Source organism: Sebastes umbrosus, chromosome 12 (genome assembly GCF_015220745.1).
Source record: "Sebastes umbrosus isolate fSebUmb1 chromosome 12, fSebUmb1.pri, whole genome shotgun sequence".
Classification (NCBI taxonomy): Eukaryota; Metazoa; Chordata; class Actinopteri; order Perciformes; family Sebastidae; genus Sebastes; species Sebastes umbrosus.
Window position 1 is genome coordinate 24,158,556 of NC_051280.1, and position 21,715 is coordinate 24,180,270.

The 21,715-nt window shown below is 41.4% G+C and overlaps 2 protein-coding genes across 2 annotated transcripts; one reads left to right on the forward strand and one right to left on the reverse strand.

Moving 5' to 3' along the window:
• Window positions 1-534: 534 nt before the first annotated feature.
• Window positions 535-3,929, reverse strand: LOC119497864 (calcium-activated potassium channel subunit beta-3). Its single transcript, XM_037786284.1, has 3 exons — window positions 3,220-3,929; window positions 1,599-1,773; window positions 535-1,058 (listed from the first exon to the last, which is right to left on the reverse strand). Exons 1-3 carry the CDS (start codon window positions 3,402-3,404, stop codon window positions 690-692), a joined length of 729 nt encoding a protein of 242 aa, XP_037642212.1. The 5' UTR covers window positions 3,405-3,929; the 3' UTR covers window positions 535-689.
• Window positions 3,930-6,228: 2,299 nt separating this feature from the next.
• mfsd8l2 (major facilitator superfamily domain containing 8-like 2) lies at window positions 6,229-18,054 on the forward strand. The gene is made up of 11 exons (XM_037786285.1): window positions 6,229-7,666; window positions 7,880-8,065; window positions 9,137-9,199; window positions 9,293-9,412; window positions 9,658-9,737; window positions 10,223-10,505; window positions 13,344-13,417; window positions 13,869-14,082; window positions 14,997-15,119; window positions 15,302-15,432; window positions 17,542-18,054. Exons 1-11 carry the CDS (start codon window positions 7,591-7,593, stop codon window positions 17,659-17,661), a joined length of 1,470 nt encoding a protein of 489 aa, XP_037642213.1. The 5' UTR covers window positions 6,229-7,590; the 3' UTR covers window positions 17,662-18,054.
• Window positions 18,055-21,715: the final 3,661 nt, after the last annotated feature.

Sequence of the window (21,715 nt, forward strand, 5' to 3'; positions counted from 1 at the left end):
GCGGAGAAGCCCCCAGGAAGAACGCCGGGCGTTGAAGCAATTTTTTTATGTGAATGAGCCCCAGACCGCGGTTGGGAGGCGGAGTTAAAGTGAACGCCACTGCGCCTGCTCAATGGGCCAAATGGCTGCAGAAGGTTGATCCGGGTACTTTATCACTCGGCAGTCGAGCCATTTTAGCTTCACGTGTCACTGAGCAGCTCTCAAAGGAAAGAACGGGCGCCCGCCTCCAACGCTGTATCCAGTTCTCTTTATACATCCATGGGCGCGGCTCGTAGCTAACGGTGCTAACAGTGGAAACAATGGCATAAGTGCTGACAGAGATACCCGTGTTTACCTGAGGGGATACCGGAAGGTAGACGCTATGCTTCCATCCGGTTGGGAGGGCGTTATCAGCTGTAACCGCCGTATGAGAGCAGTGCAGAGCGGCGGCCGTGAACTAGCCAATGGGGCACGCTCACATGCACTAAAAGCATGCGCTGCTGGCCCGGCTATGTCAACAAAACTCGGATTACAACACACACAGAGGGAGAGTGACTTCATTCTCTGCTCAGGTAGACATTACTCATCTGTATCTTTACATAAAAAAATCATTGTTTGCTGCTATATTAATGCCGCACATACCAGCCCTGGTTCACATTATATACAAGTTACATATTTACATTCTTTGGTATGTTGAAGCACAAACACTGTCATGAAGGAGACTGCGTGCTGGACCTCCGGAGGATTCTGTACAGTTTGCCCTGAGTGTACCTCGATGTCAGCCTGCCCACTGCAGTCTCACTGCACACCTCAGAGGAGAGATGGGCTAAGCACTGTGTCAGCTTCACGAGGCCCACCACCAGAGCTCCGCCGCCCAGCATCAGACAGGGCCACAGCAATGCAAACAGGGCCTTCTTAAAGGTGTACTTCCTGCTCAGGACGGCGTCCCCGGGGTGCCTCGCATGGTCAGTGAAGCACGGCGAAGTGCTCCCCAGCTGAGCGTCCAAGTTGCTTTTCACTTTCAGGACTTCATCCTGTAGTTCTGCTCTGTCCATCTGACATTTGGGTATGTAGAAACACTGAGGGAAAGAAAAAGATATGATTCAAGTGTAATTTTTATCAAGTGACCTGCTTGTTGCAGCACTGATTGCAATCAGTGAGACGAGCTGCGAGGTTTCTTTTTGATTCAGTATTTTGTCTGTTAAAAAAAAAAAAAAGGAACAGCCCTTCCCAGCCTCTGTGTGCTGCTCTAGCACTGAAAAGTGTTTCATACAATTCCCCTGAATGGAGTGCAGCATGAGAGCGTCTCCTAATAATATCTGCTGGCTTATTCACAAGGGTGCAGGAATCAGTAGTTTTCCATCCTGTCAGCTAGTTCAGTTTGCCTTCACTTCTTTCTCAGGTGCTTTCTCAAGTCCCTGCTTAGATGTCTAATATGAAAACATGCATGACTGTGAGCAAAATTAACATCTATTACACTGAGTGGTCCTACAGTTGTAGTACATAGACTTGTGTTCCTCCCTCAAGCCACACCTGGTGGGATACAGATTCAAACCTGAGGCCCGTAAAGCTTTAAGGTAAGACCCAAAAGCTGGAATTTTACTGCCATAAATCTCTACCTCAGGAGCAAGGAGGACCGACTCCTCGTCAAAGTGGAGAAAAGTTCTCTGATTGGAGTCTGTGAGGTTAACCGTCACCCTGAGGCAAGGCACAGTGCTCACACCTCTGCAGTCCACCCACTCCTCCAGGATGTCGGCTTGCAGCAGCACACAGCTGGCCTCCTCCTCCCATTTACTGGAAAACAAGAGGACATTGTCAGTGTACGCAAGCCAGTACTGTATGTAAACCAAATGTAAAAACACTCACGCCAGAAAGGCAATACTTGTTTTTTTTCTTAGATCTCTTAATGTGAGAGTTGTAGCACATTATATGGAAGCCCATTTCTGCCGGGAAAATAGATGAAAAGCTATGCATGATAAAACTAAAAATACAAAATTATGAGTTACTTACTAGCTCAACATTTTAACTCACTTGAGTATTTTTTTATTTTTAACGTGTAACTTTAAATTGATTTTAGCCATGCTAACGGCTAGTGGCTATACGGATGGCAATGTTGGTCTTTTGATCGGTCTACCACTTTGGTCCAGACTGAAATCTCTCAACAACTCAAAATTTTGTACAGGTATATCGTACCGAGAGGACGAATCATTGACATCTTGTCAACCATGGGATGGTTTGTCGTTACATTTTACATATACACATCCATTTTATTTTCTCCAGTACTTTGGTTTAGGACCAAATACATACAAAACTAATGATATTCCCGTCCGCCTCAGCTGTACTTTTGAAAAGTTTTGTGATAATTAGTCAACATTAGCATGCTAACACGCTAAACCAAGATGGTGAATATTGTACCTGCTAAACATCGGCATGTTAGCATTGTTATTTTTGAGCATGTTAGTGTACTGGCATTAGCATCTATAGCACCACTGTGCCTAAGTACAGTATGACTGTAGTCCTGTTCTTTATTTTCTCGGTAGAAATGGGCTTCCATAAAAAGCAGTTTTCATAGAGTTCTTTTCATTTTCATAAATTATATTTTTCTCATCTTCATTTTTCACATTATTATATATTGAATATTTTGGGGATTTGGACTGTTGGTCAGACATTTTTTAACTAAACAATTCTTCAAGTAATCAAAAATATAATCACCAGTTGAATCGATAATGAGAATAATTGTTAGTTGCACCCCTAATTGAATTATTAAAGGTGCTGAATACGGGATTAGGAGAATTTCTATTACCTCTCAACGGCTCTCAACATGGCGACGATGAGCCACCAGCTCGCAGCTAACGGAGCTAACAGTGCAAACAAAGAAGAATGTGCTGGCAGATATAATAATCTTAACCTGAGGGGAAACGGAGGGTGGCTGCTACACTTCCACAACAACATTATCAGCTGTTACCACCGTATGAGCTAGTCAATGAGGCACGCTCACATGCACTAAAAGCACAGCCTAGCTTTGTCAACAAAGCAAGGAAAAGCTCAGATTACAATTTGAGGGAGAGAGACTTCATTCTCTGCTCAGGTAGACATTACTCCTCTATATCTTTACATAGCAAATAGTTGTTTGCTGCTATGTTAATGCACTGGATATTGAATTTAGCACCTTTAATAATCCCATGATATAAGTACCCTACTACTGTCTGTCATATGACATCCCTTCTAGCATCAACAGACCTGTTAACATAGGGTTTGACCATAGTGATGCCGACCACAAAGAACATGAGCACAGAGAAGGCCATCATGGCGAAGCCAAGCAGGATGGCTCTGTCCTCCCCGACACTGGACACTGGCATCTGGGTCCGAGCTCGTTGCCCCCCGCGACCATCCACGCCTCTGCTCCAGTCCTGCTCCGGGGCCATCGCTGTGGGGAAGGGCTCTCTGTGTCTCTCATAAACACACACACTCACATGAATACATACACGGACACCAGGGACGTAACGATTTAATCCAACAGTGATGCAAATTAGATTTTTGATTCGATGCGTCAACAAATTTCATGTTCGAGTCATAAATTGATTTGGTTCATTTGATTAATTTTCTATTCTTTCAATGATTCACCCTCAGGGCTGAAAGTGTCTGAACAGATTTAGTTACACTACCCCTAGTTCAAAAATTGAGATTCATTTTCAAGTTTAAACTTTGGGCTCAAATGGAAGCAATTTAGTGTGTCTATGTAATATAGATTTTAATCCTACATTTCCCATAATTCTATATAGCATAATACTGTATGTCTTTCCAACTCCACAACCACAGTTCATCATTACGACGGAGTATTAGGGCCACATTTAGGAAAAAAATAAATCGGAGAATCGAGAATAAAGTCATAATATTACGAGAATAAAGTCATAGGTTTACAAGAAAAAGTTGTATTATGAAAATAAAGTCATAATATAATAAAGTAGTAATTTTACATGTTATTTTAGTGGGGAAATAGAGCAGCGTGCCGCCTGTGTGAAAATGAGGAACGTGGAGCATCTTGTGAAGTTATACTTTAGTAAAGGTTTCACAAATGATGAAATACTTTCTTACTAATCTTTTGGCACATCAGCACCAAGTATCATGACCTTGAAAAGATTGTGCAAGAAACTGCGTATATTCCGAAGAAAGAACCACATGGACCTCATGGGGAAACTACCTCTTTTGTGGAAGAGGAAATTACTTTTTTTCTCGTAAAGTTATGACTTTATTCTCGGAACATTACAACTTTTTTTTTCTTGAAATAGTATGACTTTATTCTCATTAAATTATTACTTTTTTCTCGTAATATTATGACTTTATTCTCGAAATCTCCAATTTTTTTCCCCCTTAATGTGGCCCTTACACTCCGTCGTACATCATAACACAGACTTTCTGGTAAAAAGTTGACCATAATTAGGTGTTATTTTGTCAGATAGCTCCCTCCAGAGCCAGAACACATTATACAACTATTTTTAAAGGCCGAGTACTCCTTGTGACATCTGAACTTGATATGCTAAATCTGTGGAGTGCCCATTTAATGCAGTATTGATTGATTTTAGTCATGTCAAACCTTTCATATCTAGGCTTTTCAGACACTACAGTGTGTTTAATCCTACATGCTCAGATGTGCCCAAGAGTTGGACATGTGCATGTGAAGTTTTGTTAAAACTTCACCTATAATGAACTCTCAACAGTATTTTCAAGGTGTTGCTGCCCGGCCCAGTCGATCGTCCTCTCTTACCGTGTCTGCCGCCTGCGAGCACCCTGCAGGTTGATGTTAATGGGGACGGTGAACGACCTCCGGGGAGAAGCCGCGTTCAAGAACATGCCCACTCCTATCTCTGTCTCAGCCACCTCCCAGCCCCAAGTATGTATATATCCACCTAACAAGCTCCTCTATCTGAAAGTCAAATGTCCTTCTGTCAACAGCTGATCATCTTGTGTGTCTCCAACTGGCTCCAATGAAGCGCGCTGACTGCCTGAGTGGACCAGATTGCAGTTTATTCACAGCGGGACCTTCCTGTTGTTTACCAAGGGCTCAAAGGTGAGTGCAACAACACCTTCTAGCCTCATGTGTGTTTCTATAGAAACCGCCACAGGTAAGGCAGGTAGGATGCTAATGGCCTCTCAGTGGGCCTGTGAGGCTCAGCTGCATGTAGCAGTTTGTCATGGAAAAGCTGAATGAACCCCCTCTTGATTATTAACTCGTTACACAGACTGAAACAGCACGACGACAGTACGTGTTAGTCAGAAGAGAGGCATAAAGTTGCGATTGTGTGCCAAATCAACCATCTTTACACGCATTTACTCCAACTGATTAGACTGTCATTAAATAGGGTGTTATCAGTGGTTATAAGCCTCATAGATGTGGGTCAGTAGGGCCCTGCTAAACCCAATTGCAGGTTTTATCATCTATTCAAATGATCGATAACAGAAAGAAGGAATAAAAGAAGACGACAGCGACCTCTAGAGACAGTAGCAATTATGATGGGAGCAAAAAGCGGAAGTGAGGCGCTGTAGTATAGACAGCGTGAAACTCTATATGGGATGGAGGATGATGAATGGGACACAAAACACGGGGCCTTCACGCAGGAGGTCAGGATTCGCATCCCATGTCAAACCAACAACGTGTAGTTGTCTTTGTGTTCACATGCATTAAGTTTCATTTTTAAACAGTTGTTTTAAGCCACAATATTTTTCCCTAGTCTAAGTGATTTTGTTGCACATGTTTCATGCAGTTTTACGCGTTACTTTTAAAGAGGACCTATTATGCATTTGGGCTTTTTCCTCTTTCCTTCAGTGTGTTATTGTTACGACCCCCTAGAAAAGCTTGTCAACGAGGAGGTCGAACATAACCACACGAATCAAGAGTTGCCAAAAAACATGTTTTATTTTTACTGAAACTGACAGAAATATGTGACCATAATTAACACAATAGCTAAGTTAAGTAAAAACCAAACTAACCCCCCAAAATTTCCCCAAAACTAACCAAACTGGTGAGCCGGCAAAAAGGAATAAAAGAGGGGAGCCACCTCAGCCGAGCCCTTATAGGGCCGGCGGAACCAGGAGATTCCCTCTACCTCTAAACAACATACCCCCAAACTAAACCCTGACAAACAGAAACAAAAACGCGAAAACTAGACCACCGGACCCACCAGAAAATTTCCTGAAATGCCTTGCTTGAAGTCCCGCCTTTTCTTCAGTAACATGGTGAGGTCGCCAAGTAACATATTTGGATAATACCTGCCTTGCGGCTAGTTTGGCACGCCCTCAAACAGAGCTAGTTAGAGCGGAGCTGGAGCGGAGTTCGGTTCGGTTGACCAATCACAACAGAGTGGGCTTTTTGGGTATGCAAGTATGGACCTAAAAATGAGCATAATAGGTCGTCTTTAAGTTTTTCTTTCACTTTTACAACATAGTAGGCGTAGTAGGCCCCTACTGACCCACATCTATGGTGCTTATAGCGACTGATAACACACATTTAATGACCTGACAACAGTCTAAACTTACACACACACACACATACAGAATAAATACTGACCCAAACATATGTGTCGTATGACATTTCATTATCGAGTCAAGCTCGAAAACCACTCTCCCGACTCTGTGTGACAAGAGTGCAAGATGCTGAGCGAGTTTATATGTGTTATTCAAACAATCGAAACTCCTTGTATTATTCATGGGTTGCTGGAAAAACATATGGAGGTATTAACTCGGTGACAGTACTGTTGAATATAACAAGCCCAGGGCTAGGAACGCCACCGCAGCTTGAGAATAGAGCCACCCATTTAATAAAACAGACAGCAGTGTCATATCTAATTTATTCAGTATCGAATACAATAATAGAGTTTTACTTTTTGTAATATTTTCCATCACCTTTTATCACACATTCTGGTGTAGGGCTTCATATTCTGGGAAATGTAATCGCAGTTTATCTGATGTACTTTATCACCTTGTTTTTATTACTGTGTGTGAGGTATTGCATTTGTGAACTCACTTTTTGAACAACAGCAAAGTTATTCACATCTATAGCCTATAGAAGAGGGGCAGATGGGCCTGGCTCAACTTCTTCACTGGGCTGTGGGAGAATCAAGCGCTTTTGATGAAACTGAAGAAAACAAGATTAAATATGTATAAAGCACAGTGTACTTTACTTCACCTGGTAACCCGAGACACTGCCTTGACCAGGAGGCTCACAGCGTGGTGCTGAGCTGCAGACGTGACTCAAACAGAATTTCATCTTTAACATAAATGCCTAATGGAACGGACTGCTGCAACCATTTCAAACTGGACTGTGTTGTTTATTGCTGCTGATTTTGATGTATTCTGCCCTGTGTGTTTTTCAGATCTCACCCCTTTGAGCCTCTTCTATAGGAGAAGCCTCATATGATGTCAGTTTTCCATCTTTAAGAAGTTCTGACATTGCATAATGGTGCAACAAATTCCTCTCACTATCCGGTCCAGCAAGTTGTGCTAATTGAACGCACGGTGTTTCCTGTTATCTGATATATTGCCGCTGAGCAACATTTCAGAGCAACATGCGCAGCCAGAGGTCGGCGTATAACAGACAGCAAGCCAACGAGCACAATGGATAATCACCAAAAGAGGAATCTAACTTTTTATACCATTGGACTGATATTTATGCTGAGCGGCATTGAGTACGGTAAGTTCATTATGACAGCTTTTATGGACTTGAAGAAGTGAAATAATGGGCTCATTAGAGCAGAATCTGCCTGGCATTTTGGCTGTAAGCACACATCACAGAGGATATTTATTCGAAATACATTTCGCTGTGGGTAAACAAGGCTTGTCATTTACACATCTCCCCCCTCCTCCTTTTCCTCCATCCTCCTTCGTGCTTCCCTGGTGGTCTCAGCCGTCATTCTACCTACAATATGGAGGTACCTCCAGATTTTGGAGGCCCCCCCTTACTTCCTGGGTCTGGGTCTGTCGGCCTTCAGTCTGAGCGGGCTGGTCACAGGCCCGCTTTTTGGGTTGTGGTCAGACCGGAGCAAAACTACAAAGTCCATCATCCTTTTCTCCAATCTTTTTGAGATTGCTGGTGAGTAACTAACAACACAAGACAAATCCCATGACACAGAGTGACAGATGTTAGAAGCCACTGGCATGACTGTGTGTTATACTATATTTGGGCTCATGTAAAGGACTATAAAGTGTCTCTCAAATATTCATGTTTTAGGTGATTCCTTTCATCTAAATATTTGCCCTTGTTTCCCCTGTATGTGCTATTCATGATGGTAGTTACCTTCCAGTTAGTGGGCGTGAATTGTACACTACTTTTTTACAACAAATTGTCAGGGGGATCACAAAAGTCATCGTGATTCATCACCTAGGCAATGTCTGTACAAAATTTCATGGCAGTCCTATGGGGCCATTATTGTAGAAAAACTATTTGCAAATGTGTGTGGAGAGTTGTGTAACTGTATCTCAATCCATGTGTGCGTAATCAGATTGTGTAAAATAATCTGTAAATGCGTACTGAGATTTGTGAATGTGTACAGGAATCTGCAAATGTGTATTCAGAATCCGCATGCACATAATCAGATTTGTAAATGTGTGAAAAAAAAATCTCCAAATCTGTATTGAGATTTGTAAATGTGTTTACAAATTTGTAAATGTGTACATAGATCTGTAAATGTGTAGTCAAAATTGTAAATTTGCACGTAGATCTATGAATGTGTAGACAAATTTGTAAATGCCTACATAGATCAGTAATGTGTGGACAAATTTGTAAATATGTGCATAGATCTGTAAATATGTAGACACATCTCTAAATACATACATACATCTGTAAATGTGTTAACAAATCTGTAAATGCGCACATACTGTAGATCTGTAAATGTGAAGACAAATTTGTAAATGCGTATATAGATCAGCAATGTGTAGACAAATCTGTAAATGCGTACATAGATCTGTAAATGTGTTTACAAATGCATGCATACTGTAGATCTGTAAATATGTTTACAAATCTGTAAATGCGTACATTGATCTGTAAATTTATATTGTAGCTTTGCTGCTGCTAGTATTTCAGCAACAACCTTCAAGTGAAGCGTTTGTTTCACACGAGGGACACATTTTTTTCAGCCAGCATTTCATCTTTATTTGTTCTCAGGTAACATCCTGTATTTTATTGGATACTCAAAGTGGCTGTTGTTTTGCAGTCGGCTTGTGGCAGGTGACACAAACACACTCACATGCATGCATGTCATGGAATAACACCCAAAGCTTATATCAGCATGTTAACAGAAGGATGCTATTTCCTTCTCAGGTGTCGGTGCAGGAGCGGGCTCCTCCATCTTTGGTTTCCTGACTCGGAGCACTCGGCCAGAGGAGCGCGCTGGCATCTTCGCGGCCATCATGGCTTGCCGACAAGCCGGTCTCCTTGTGGGTCAGTTTCTTTCCCTTCATCTTACCACAGAGAGAGGTGTCATTTATTCACCTCCCTCCACCTCCTGTGTCTTTCTGTGAAATATCAGACACCAGGGAGGATGTGATGTCGTCTTTGATGTTCAGTTTCAACTGCGAGGAGGAGGCATTCAATAAAATCACTATAAGGTGGAGGCTACTGTCTACCACACATCCTGTTTTTACTCCATCTCCTTCTTTAAAGTTCTTCCTCCTGTCTCTCTCCAGGGCCGGCGTTCAACCTGTTCCTGCGGCTGTGTGATTTCAAACTGGGGCCCTTTGTTGTGAACAAATATACATCTCCTGGGGTAACAGCATCCGGATAATCAGTAATCTAAGGTTTTTCTTCCGAAAGCCTCATGAATACAGAAACAACCTTCAGATACAGTCTGCACTTCTCCTGGCTCACATGTATTCCTTTTTTTTTTCATCTTTGTAGAAGAATACAAAAACGCCTGCAGCGATACTCAGGCCCGTAACAACCCGAATCGATCTATTTCCATCTCATGAGTCTCTGAGTAAAACACCTGTAGAACGGTTGTAGCTTAAATGGGATATAACAAAGCTCCTACGCCTACTTCCATTTTTCCCGCATAATTTGACACCGCACACAGCTGACACACGCTGACACACGCTGACACAGTTTTATTTCACTGTGCCAGGTTGCTTTATGTCTTGAACACTCTCTTCCATATATCAAATACTTTATCTCTCCTGATAGTTTTCTAGGATTTTGATGTAGGAGTTAGATTCTAAAATATTTGACTTTTCAAAAAAATCTTTCCACTCTCAGATCTTCATGTGCCTTTTGTGGGTGCTGCTCCAGTTTGTCGTCCTGGCTATGTACTGGGACGTACCACCCATCAGCTCGGAGGGGGGCACGGCGATGGTGGAGATAAAACAACAAGAGGAGGAGAATGATGATGAGGAGGAGGTGCTGCTCATGGGGTCCGACGAGGAGCAGGTGCACACCTACAGAGCTGTCAACTCCGACCTAGAGGAGACCTCCGCCTCATCTGAGAAGCAACCCGTCCTCGGCGTCTCCAAACCCTTCAAACGCTTCAGCGCCAGCAGAGGTGAGCGAGCAGGTTTGACTGCCTGTCCTGAGCAATGACTGTCAGCTTTCCTCTGCCTTATTTGTGGGATTCAGGTATAGGAAGAGGTGTCACAGCCAATGCACATGTTTCCTATCAGCTCTATTGATTTTCTTGCACACACTCATACACACACACACACACACACACACACACACACACACACACTTTCCATTCTCCAGGTCTCTCTGAGGAATGCTGTGTGGCATGTCAGATCAGATTCCCGCTTCATTGATTGGACCTGTGTGTGTGTGTGTCTGGTTTATGTCAGAGAGTGCATGTATATGTATGATGTCAGGTGTCCTATTGGATTAGTGTCACGGTAAGTTTACATGGGATGCGAGCAGTGATTGTGTGCCGGTATTGATTAACTTTTTTCTGTACTTTGTTAGTCTGTGTATTGGTCTCAGTGTGTGTGTGTCAAACCTCCGAATCGATTCTCTCACTCTTTGAAGATGTGCCAAAGGGAAGGATAGCACACTTCCTTTTTTTTATATTGACTGGCTTGCTGTGGTTGACTTGTGGATGAAATGGAGACAGAATAGGTAATGTGGTCAACATTCCTCTTATTGATTCCTTTTGGATTTGAAGAAAATGTACTACACCAGAAACTCGGGAGCAAAACTGGAGGATGTCTGCAGCTCCGACACATACTGTAGGAGCGGCTGTTAGCCGATACAGTGAATTATTGATCTTCCCCGACTTTTTGTGTACCAGTGAAGAATCTTTGAGGCAGCTCTCTCACTTTCTTTTCATTTTCTTTCATCAAGTCAATTTTTTTTATTTCTGGTTGAGGTCGTGCATCACAAACAACAAACCTCTGTGAATTTTTATTTTTACTTTTGAAACAAGGAAAATATGTAGCACTAATAAGCAGTATATAAACAATTAATAATGGTTTACAGGAAGAGCTAAACATTTCTGTGTGTTGCTCATTGTTTACAGTTGAGATGCAAGACTGGAGTTGGAGTTGAGAGACGACGTGTATGACCAAATTAGACAGTTTACAAGCTAATTTGAAACCAATAAAAAGCTAAATCATCATCAAACGATAGCCGGTGGGTTCCCAGGTTGCATTTCGGCCAATGCGTTCCACCTCTTCTGCTCTCCACATGGACTGTTCAAAGCCTGCTCAAACATGATTGGTCAATACTACTTGCACTACAAACGGAAACCAGAACGCTTCTGAAAATCTAAATCTTTGTGCTGTTGCATATGAACACAGAATCTGTTTATAGAGATTAAAGCATGCGTCACTGCAAGTAGGGGTTTTACAAAGGGGGACATGCTGTAACTTTGCAGTGTCCTTCCTTGTTCCTTGTCGAACAACGTCACAGTGACAATAAGACTCAAGGAAGTCACCGAGCAATTCCCCTAAAAACACATTTTTTTTACATTCCTCTTGTTCAGTGTACAGACTAAACCAACAACATATGCTGGTAGGCAGATTTTGTTATCTTTGGACAGAGCATTGTTGTTTCACCATTTCCAGTCTTTATGTTAAGCTAAGCTAAGCTAACCAGCTGCTGGCTCTTATCTTTATATTCAACTTATACAAACAAAGAGAGTGGTATCAATCCTCTCATCTAACTCTCAGCAAGAAAGTGAATAACCAAAATGAATGCTACTGGCTGGAGGTATTATGTTTTCAGGTTGTCCATCCATAAGTCCGTCTATACCTACGTACGTCCAAATTTGGCACAAATGTCCACTTGGACTCGAGGATGAACTGATTAGATTTCAGTGGTCAAAGGTCATTCTGACCTTACGTCAGTCCCATTCTCATGAAAGCAACATCTCAGGAACACCTTGAGCGAATTTCTTCAAATTTGGCATAAACATCCACTTGGACTCGAGGATGAACTTATTAGATTTCGTTGGTCAAAGATCAAGGTCACTGTGACCTCACAAAACACGCCAATTTTACACATGCAGATTAGTTTACTTTTCATGAGGAGTACTACTCCGCTCTGGAGGAGCTTTGTCAAATCTGAGGAAGATAACCTGGCTTGGACTTGGAAATAGTTGGAGTGTTTGAGTGTGGGTGTTTACCTGACAGGGAGGGTCTAATGAAAGACGTTATCAAGCTGCATCATGGAAGCTGTTGATCCAGTGTTTGCGGAGCTCGACTGACACTAGGGAGCAAAAAACAGATAGTAAATAAATAAATAATAAATCACTTGAGAGCCCATTTAAACCCATAAGATAATGTTTAAACCCATATAACCCCTACCTATACACACACATACATTAAAATACATGCATGACGCATACTATAAATACGTACAATACACACACAGTGCTTACTGTATATGCAGTAAAATGAATTCATATAAATAATAGTGAAAACACTGAACAGAGAGAATTGAGCCATAGTAGATCACACACTGGAATATCAAGCCATTCCTCCAGCCATCTGGCACGTACTTCCAAATTTAGCAGCAAGCCCAGCTCATTTTTCCTCCTCTCCAAGTCCATAAGGGAGTTTTTGTTCCAGGAAAAGCTGGTATCAAAATGTGGAATTTATTAAAATCATTTCTTTCCCTTGTGATCATGTTTTGGACACAAGAAAAAGAAAAGCACTTATCTCTAGAAAAAGACAGTTTATTGGACTGGAGGATCAACATGACCGACCAGCCAGGATTCATCCCGCCTGCCTCTTTCAGTCTCGAGATTACTTTCAGATTAATACGTTTTCTTTTCTTTTTTATCTCAAACTAACTTGCCAGTTGAAACTTTCAATTCGATGGCACCACTTGAGCTTGTTTTATGATTTTCTCTTTGGTTTCTCTCTCTCTCTCTCTCTCTCTCTCTCTGCAGAGCTCCTGAGAGAGGAGGTGGTTGTTCTCCTCACGGCTCAGTTCATCACTCTCTTCAATCAGACAGCCCTGGAGGTGAGAGCAGCTACCGTTGAGATCCATCAGCCGGGGTTTCCAAGCATTTCACACAGTGTCACACTATTTTACCCACGGGTTTCATCCAAACGGCATCAATGTGAGCCTTACCTGGAAGGACCCGCACTGTTGCTTTGAGAAAATAATCAAGTATCGCTTAACGCTCAAAGTAAAACTGATGTTAAGGAGTGCACATAATCAGCCGCTATGTCTCAGACATGAAACATGAAGAGGTCTTTTTCTCTTCTCATTAATCTGATTGAATAGTCTCACAGCGCCGACCTGGATTATTCAATCATTTCAATATCAAAACAGACCAATTCTTTTGATCTGGACTGAATGAAGCCTTTGAAGGATTTGAGAGGTAATAAGAATCTCCTCCTCTCCCTCTGACTGAATCACTTTGTCTGACTGACTGACCTCTCCAACATCTTTCTTAAAATCACCCCAGACCATGGTGACTCCTCTGACGGAGCGCCACTTCAGCTTCGGCGAGCTGGGCAACAGCCTGATGTACAGCCTGTGCGGGGTGGAGGTCATCCTGGGCTTCTTCTTTGTGCGCTGGCTGAGCAGGAGGGTGGCGGACCGCGCCGTGCTGGCCGTGGGCCTGGTCATCTGCTGCGTGGCTTGCATCTGGTGCCTCGTCTTCCTCTGCGACCCCCGAGGTGCTAACCTGTCAGGGAAAAACATACAAATGCACACACACAGCCTTAAAAGTGCCTCTGTGCCAAATCCTCTCTGTGAGACTTGTGCATATCGGGTTACACACTCGCTGAATTGAATGTGCCCTGTAAATGATATCATTCAGACTCTCTGGCAGGCCAGCAGGAGATCATACAGGCAGACTGGATCCTGTGTGTTCGTGTTGGCCCCGCGTCTGTTGCAGCTCGTCACGTTTATCGCTCTGATTACAAGTGACAGGTGCTGGAGCACGGGGAGTGCCTGAATACATATAAAAGGATTACAGTAATCTAATTAGACAAAAATGCTATTTGTTAAAGCATACCCTACTTTTGTTTGCCATTTGTTACAGTTAAAACAGCCAAACAAAGAAATGTAACCTTAAAGGCATGATACCTGAGAAACATGTTTGATTGGCGAAATTGCATTTTGATTATCCGATTACAGACTTTCGGCTTATGCGGGGACATCCAACAGTCTGAGTGGGCACACATTCACACAAACATGTGCATGGTGCAGAGCAGCAGAGAACAAATATCTAGTGGCTGCCAGCTTGGCAGTGGTTTAGCTTTTTAGATAGAGCTATCTCTGGTGGTGCCAACCCATTTGTGGAAGGAACTTAAAAACCGAGAGGAGAAGAAGGGATGGTTTAACTGAAGTATGATCTGACACACACTTTGAATCCTTACCATCACATATCAGAAATAAAAAGCCACAAAATATTATAATTTAATAGCTAAGAGATCTACTAATATATTCATTTTATGTATGTGAGAGTTGGTGTTAGATTACAGTCTGTAAATGTAATTGTTTAATGACATGTTCCGTATAATATGAGGGCAAACTACTATAATTCAGTGAGTCTAATACCAGGGTATTATCTCTCCGTTCCTGGCAGGTGGATATGGATGGGAGCTGTCGGCCTTCATCATAGGAGTGTTTCTGCAGCTGCTGGGGCTTCCCTTCGTGGCCGTGTCTCAGGTGTCTCTCTTCTCCAAAATCACTGCCGAGAAAACACAAGGTTGGCTCGTTTTACCCGTTGTTTGCACGACTCAACATATTAAAACAACAGATTGCTGCTCAGCATATGGGATGCAAAGAAACAGTTTATACATGCCGTATTTTTTTTCTTCTAGCCATATTTCAATGTTTGCACTTGAAAGAAAATAACCTTTCATTCTTTTGTGATGCCTCGCCGAAAAGGATTCAGCCAAGGTGTCAGACGCTCAGTTGGGGGCCTGGCCACCATCTTGGGTCCTTTGTGGGCTGGAGGACTTACAGATAATTTGTACATAATGCTGGGCATGATGCTAGCTCTCCTCATACTGATCTCAGTAAGTAGAGCTCAGCTCATTTGAGTATTTAATAGGATCAATCCGATGACATGATGACTTAAAAGAAGAGTAGCCAATGCTTACTATATCATCATACTATAGAGTACGGTCTAGGCCTGCTCTAAAGTGTCTTGAGATAACTTCTGTTATGATTTGACGCTATATAAAAATAAATTGAATTTAATTGCTTATTCACTTTCTTGCCAAGAACGTCATGAGAAGATTGATACCACTTTCATGTCTCCTGGCTGCAGCTACTTATATAAAATCCATCTACCAGCACCTCTAAAGCTCACTAATTAACGTTATATCTAATTTGTTTAAATCATACAAAGACCGAAGTGTAAAAAATTACAGGGTTAAACAACATGTTAATAAGTGAGAGGTGTTCGTAGGTGGAATTCTCAACCTTTGGACAGAGTCGGGCTAACTGTCAGCTGCTAGCTAAGTGTATCCTGGCTGCAGCTTCTTATTCAAAATCCATCCTCTTAAAGATCACTAATTAACATGTTATACTTTGTTTAATCCATACAAATAGGCCTATCAAAGTGTAAAAATTATAATTTGTGGTTTATGTGCCTGACTATTTCTTGGCTGGGCAGCCGCTTCCTGCTAAGCTGAGGTAAGCGTCTGCTGGCTGTAGCTTCATTTTACATTATCAATCTTTACATATAACTCTCGGCAAGAGAGCAAATGAGAGTATAGGGAATGGGAATGTGACGTCACCGACAACAAGTGGAGGATAAAGGGTAAGAGTGTCATCCGCGAATAAGTGAATAAGATTCAAAAGCCGAATTGTAGTATATAGGCCTATAGTAGGCTATACAGTCAGACACAAAAGTAACGTTATGGGTTTAATTTTGCAAGATACTAGTTGATTAAATATGCAGTATTAACGGATGTTCTGTTAGTATTGGCAGTTGGCATTTGGCTTGTAGATCTTAATGTCATATACCTACCAACACGTTTGTAAATCGGACATCGTCCTCCAAAGATTAACATAGTTTGAACTGCTGACAGGTGTTCACTAACGCCAAAACACATCAGTGATCGTAATGGGTGGCAAACTGTAAAGGTCCTCCTATTACGTAAGGATTTATATCATTAACTAACTTAAATTTTGTAATATATCGCCCCTTTGCCTCTGTCAGCTTCTATTTATATGGGTATTTGTCTTTTGCACATACTTCATACATTTCTAATAGGGATGCACCGATACCGATACCAGTATTGGGAATCGGGTCCGATACTGTGCTCATGTACTCGTAATCGTACTCGCAAAACGGCTCCGATACAACGGCACCGATACCACTTCACGGTGGTGCGCCTGACCCCGATCGGCCGGGATCCCACCTCAGCCGGCGCGCATCGGCCGTCATTTTCATAGCGCCACGGGGTTTGCATGCACTCTCTGACTCGCACGTGCGTTAGACTCCTTGTTCCGTGTTTCAAGACGTGTCGGGTGAGTTGCCGACAACGCCACAGACCCTTGGCGCCTTTTACGTGGGCCGAGCCCCGATCTGGCGGCACACCGCGGTTGGGGCGCACTGAAAACAGTGTGTCGACCCTCCATCTGGCTGTTAACGAGGGTCTTTTGGCACAGAGAAGTACTGGTATCGGTACTCGGTATCGGCGAGTACCCAAATGTAAGTACTTGTACTGGTACTCGGTCTGAAAAAAAGTGGTATCGGTGCATCCCTAATTTCTACTGATGAATGATTGACATATGAATAGACCGGTGACAGATAATGATAGTCTACCGTAGCTCAGTACGCTACCCTCCAAAAATGGTTGCATGCCCCAGAATCCTCCGCGGTTCCCATTCCCTTATTGCCCAAAATGTTTAACTGCTGCTTTAATTTTGACACTCTCAGTGAGCTGGAATGGTTCATGTTTTAAACCAGTGCTTCTTCTTTTCTACCCCAGCCTGTACAGTATGTGCCTTCTCTATTAGAATCCATTCAAAGCTTTTTTTCCCCACATACTCAAACTGAGAAACAGTAGCTACTTGACAGTGAAATCCTTAACTCAGCATGTCTTTGATAGCCTCTGCTTATTACTCTGCACTCTCTATTCTCTAAAGCCGCATCACGCTGTACGTTTTCTCAGGTTATGACAGCACTGTCCTACGAGCGGCTGACTGAGCCCAGGGCAATGCAGTGTGCCCAGAGCTCTGACAGCGAGAGGATAGAGGAGGATGCAGTCAGCCTGAAGAGCCCGAGAGGCTAAAGACGGACGGAGGGAGCGCCCTTCACTTCTAAGAGAATCAATACAAGTTTACTGCAGAGGAAACTGTATGAGTGTGGAATAAAAATGATCACATACTGTACTTCAGTATGCCACAGAGGTGAACACACAGGTAAAAACACTAAGCTTTGCACAATCTGTCAGATTTTATTAGAATACATGCACATCCCTATCAGACTATTCATTATACTTTACACAAGGGGGCACCATTGCTCTCATATTGAATATTCAGAGGTGTAATTGAAGATGAAAGCCCTTATTTTTAAACTAAACTATTTATATTCCCAGGTGTTGATGAAAAGATAACTGAGCAGGGTTTGTTTTTTTCCATGTGACCCATGTACCAAATTTTTCATTTCTTGTCCCGAGCCTTTCTTCCTCTAAAAAAAAAAAAAAGCAGCTGAAAATGAAACAGTTGACACAATGGGTGCAGGAGTGGAGTTGTCAACGTCTTAGCAGCCCCATGTCAGTGTAGCTGATAGAAGAAGAGGGTCAAATAAAGTGAAGCTTTTAGAGATTTCTTGATATTTATTTGAAGTTTTGCAGTAAAACTAGTGTTAATACAGAGCCTTATGTGACTAAGGCAGATAGATGGTATCTGAAACTATTCCCCATATGTGCAAATGAGAAGCTCCTGAATTAAAAACCAAATTTAAGAAGTACTCGTTAATTAGCCATCTCTATCGTTTTACTATGGGGGGAGATTTAAAGTTTAATTGCCTGTATTCATAATTCAAAACATGACAAGGTGTGACTTGTGTATAGTCAGCTGTTCTTGCCTATATTCTCCTCTAGGATGTGCTCTATGCTACACATCTGCCGCTGAGCAGAGAACGCTGTAAGCAACATCAAGGCATTGTACATTCCCTTTGTACCAATGAAACATGGGTTTGGCCAATCTCTGTGTTTTTGCATAATTGCAGATAAGGCTCAGTAACCTTTTCCAGTTTTCTACACTCAGCATGTGATGTTTGGCTTTCCAGAAGGCTTTTTCGCCTGAAATGGAAATTTTAATCTTTGCGACTCAAGGACATAATATATATAAGTACTTTCATGCTCTGATCAGCGTATTCAGGTACTTGACATTTTAAGGGAGATAACAGGGTGTAAAAAATATCTGGTCAAGCCTGAATTTACTCTCTTTGAACAAGCTCGCTTTTTTCAGCATGATTCCTGCTGCCTTGTGTTCTTAAAGAAACTCCTATACAACAACATAAACAGACACAACCATTTTTAAAGCCCCTGAAGACTTGAACTACATTCAAACCCTCAGTTCTCTTCTATCACGTTAAATATTCACGGCTAAATAAGCATCGATCAAAGTTAAAAAAGCAACATTTTAAAGTTGCAATAGTTATTATTCATTTAAGCAATAATATTAATAACACATTCCTCCTGTCAAATGAAAAATTGAACTCATAAACAATGAAACGCATCCTTTCTCCTTTTAATACACCGCTGCTACATTGCTGCTACAGTCTTGTATTGGTAGTGTAGTGTATGGTGGCTAATATCAGATAATGTTAGTTAGCTTTTAGTTGGCAAATTTTGAATTGATATTGCTGCTGTGTAAATGACATTACTGAAACTGGTTGCTAACTTTATGACTTTTGCTGATGTCACACTACATTTCATGTAATAGATCAATATTTCTATGGTTTTATTACAGAAATAAAACAATAAGTAAACACCAGGTGACAAAACAAACTTGATGATGATGTCTTTTTTTTATATTTTAAAGGTTCATTTTTGGTATTTTTGCCTTTTTAGATAGTATGCAGTAAAGAGCTGACAGAAAATGACATTGCGATTACATGGATGGTGTCTTAAAGCCCCTGAAAACATGGCTTCATATTTAAAGTATTTCACTAGAACATTAAATATTCCAACGTATCCTCATACAACATTCGTATTTGTATGATATCTTAAGAAAAGTTATTCCTCATTTTTGTTCGTTTTCCTAGGAATGTCCAGCATCAATTTCCCCCTCCAGTCTTTCAAAGTCAAAATAAACTTCCGTCTTCACAGGAAACAACTCAGGCAACAAAAATACTTACTTAAATTTAGAAAAAGATTGCCACACCAGAATAACTTAAGTACGGAAGTTCCGTGACAAAAACTACTTAGTTAGGTTTAGAAAAAGATCGTGGTTTGGTTTAAAATAACTACGGAATTGGCATTACTGAAGTTCGAAAGTTACGTGACAAATAAATCAACTTTGACTTCTGGTATCACACGGGGTACGAACAGCAGTCTACGAACTGGGCAAAAGTCCAGTGTTTTTTGACCCTCCCATCCACCCTGACCACCTCTTTATACTTAATTACGTTGATTACATAGAAATTAATTTTGTGGTATATATACGAATTACAGTGCATTACTCTTTGTAGATACGAACGGTGTATGCGAACATCCTGAATATTCATGACTAAATAAAAAGAAACAAACTATAGCTTACATTATATAGGTATTATTTGTGTCACAGTTAAAAACTCAACAGGTCTCCGTGGTTTGATCAGATTTGATTGACGGTGACCAAACTAAGACCAGATTATAATGTTCCTAAATTCTGATTGGTGTACAGAAGTGACATCACTTTTTTCTGACCAATCCCCGCCAAACAAAAAATACAAAAAATCTCTGATGTGAAATAAACAAAAATGTTCAACTTTTTGCAGAAAATGTTGTGTTCATGTATTGGACCCATCGCTCATAGTAACAAGCTGATTGAGAAAATGTGTTTTAGTGCCTTTAAAGGCGATTGCACTCTATATCATTTATAAAAGGTTTTTCCATATGGTACCAGACAAACCACTTCTCCTCTACATCGTGATGATCCTGCTTTCATACACAAGATCGTATCAGTGCAGTCAACTATGTTCCGACTCAGCCTATAGAGGCGGCACACACAATCCCCCAAGGACATAAATAGAAAAGTCAGAGGCCTTGGGCTTTTATGTTAAATATACCAAAGATAGGCACAGACGCACACGTTATGAAATTTTAAAGATACACAGAACAACCATTTGATGGAGGAGCCAACAATTATTTCTGTGAAGCACGGATGAGAGTTTGTCGCAATGGAGATGGAGTTTTGTGAGGAAGGAAGTTAAGAGCCAGAGATAAAATAATATTATGTAATTGGAGAGAGGAAACCCTGGTTACTCTGGTGAGGCTAGTTGTGAACAGATGAGGCTGTAGTAGAGCTTTAGTGGAAGCGTCTGCATGTTGTACTACTGCCTAACTATAAATGGCTCAGTCTGCTTTCTATAGAACTGTTTTCATGTCATGTTGAGGAAGAGCAACTCCGTTATTTTAGCTATTCAGTAGAGTGAATAAAATGTCTTGGTAGCTTTAACCGTTATTCAGTGTTTAGTGCTTTCTTTTAGTGTGCTTCCTGCTGTACAATGAACTGAACTGTGAGCACTGAACTACATTGTAGTATCCAAGTCGAATGTTGTTAGGTACAGATTACACCAAGCCTGAGTGGTTTAACTCTCTGAATATTGTTGCCCTAAGGCAAAAGTGACACAAAGTATTTTTGTCCCTAACACCTTCCCATTTATACTTTTTACACATATACAACATGTGTCTGATGAATCAAACAAAAAGCTTGAGACAACACCTTTTCAGAGAGCAGAGCCAAGGAAACAGTAACATAAATTTCAGTGTTTAATGCCTTTAAATCAAGATAACTTGTTGGAAAAAATGCAAGCGTATACATGAATCTCTCAAGAAGCATAGTTGATGGTTTAAAGACATTTAATTTGATATATTTATAGGCCTATTTCTAATCCCAGATTTTCCATTTGTTGCTGTTAGGCCAATTGTTAGGACAGTACCATGCTCAATGATGGTCAATGATATTTCTTACTGGCAATAGCCTAATGGACACAGGTACATTTTATGGTGTAAAGGAACCTGACCTAGGACCAGTTTTGTAGGTTTCACAAGGCTCGAACAAACACAGAAACTACACATTCTTGTTTCTTATATAATTACATATTCCTCTAACCAATAATGATCCATATTTTTG